The sequence below is a fragment of the Etheostoma cragini genome, chromosome 23, assembly GCF_013103735.1.
Source record: "Etheostoma cragini isolate CJK2018 chromosome 23, CSU_Ecrag_1.0, whole genome shotgun sequence".
Lineage (NCBI taxonomy): Eukaryota > Metazoa > Chordata > Actinopteri > Perciformes > Percidae > Etheostoma > Etheostoma cragini.
This window is the reverse complement of record NC_048429.1, coordinates 178894-180089: the sequence shown is the minus strand read 5'-3', so window position 1 is coordinate 180089 and position 1196 is coordinate 178894. Positions and strand designations below refer to the sequence as shown.

General features: G+C 49.8%; 1 protein-coding gene across 1 annotated transcript in view; it reads left to right on the top strand.

Annotated features, from left to right (window-relative positions):
- ptpro (protein tyrosine phosphatase receptor type O) overlaps nucleotides 1–1196 on the top strand; it is a 7625-nt gene that overhangs the window by 528 nt on the left and 5901 nt on the right. Inside the window, exons 2-4 of the mRNA XM_034864079.1 lie at nucleotides 103–248; nucleotides 720–824; nucleotides 1024–1183. Of these exons, the coding sequence (XP_034719970.1) occupies nucleotides 103–248; nucleotides 720–824; nucleotides 1024–1183 (411 nt within the window). The remainder of the gene's footprint in view (nucleotides 1–102; nucleotides 249–719; nucleotides 825–1023; nucleotides 1184–1196) is intronic.

Here is a 1196-nt window from a genome sequence, read left to right as displayed (position 1 = left end):
TGTGTGTGTGTGTGTGTGTGTGTGTGTGTGTGTGTGTGTGTGTGTGTGTATCAGAGCCTACAGGTGTGCAGGAACTGGCGGTCTACCCTCTGAGTCCGACAGCGGTGATTCTGAGCTGGCAGCGAACGCACCACGTGGCGTTCAGGAAGTACGTGCTGCAGACGTTCTTCTTCAACCCGTTCACGCTCGCCGCCGAGTGGACCACGTACTACGAGATCGCCGCCACCGCCTCCGTCATCGCCTCCGTGGTAACGCAGCTATTAACCCTTAATCACAACAATTAAACACAACAATTATTACTATATACAATACATATTATATATATTAGATAATATATACATATATAATATAATAATAAAATACAATAATCAACACACAGTGTTCTGAACATGAACAGTTATTACTGCTTTGTTTTGGCCAAACTAGTCTGAACTGGTTTACCTGGTCTGAACTAGTTCCAAACTGGTTCTAAACTGGTCTGGACTGGTTCTGAACTGGTTCCGGACTTGTCTGAACTAGTTTTTAACTGGTTCTGAACTGGTTCTAACCTGGTTCTAAACTAGTCTGAACTGGTCTGAACTGGTTCTAACCTAGTTTTAAACTAGTCTGAACGGGTCCGACCTGGTTCAGACCTGGTTGTTTCCGTGGGAGAGGACCTAGTCTCAGAGGTTCTGGCCCTGCAGGACCATGGGTCGTGACCAGTGTCTCTTGGTTTTCAGAGGGTGACGGATCTGCTGCCGGCCTGGTATTATAACTTCCGTGTTTCCATGGTGACGTGGGGCGACCCGCCGCTCAGCTGCTGCGACAGCTCCACCGTCAGCTTCGTAACAGGTAACGAGACCGGAATGGTCCTGGTCCGGTTCAGTTAAACCGCTACGTCAGGTTCAGAAGAAGAAGAAGAACGTGACGTAGCTCCGGTTGTTCCCTAACGTTAAAACTCTGTTTCCTTTTCTTTTGAAAGTCCTGTGTTTGTTTTGACCCATTCCCCGGAGGACTTGATTGGTTAGTGGGATACGTGTTCAGGTGCAGGACGGGTCTCTGGGACCCGGAGGACTTGATGAGGGTAGTGGGGTACGTGTTCAGGTGCAGGACGCGTCTCTGGGACCCGGAGGACTTGATGAGGGTAGTGGGGTACGTGTTCAGGTGCAGGACGGGTCTCTGGGACCCGGAGGACTTGATGAGGGTAGTGGGGTACG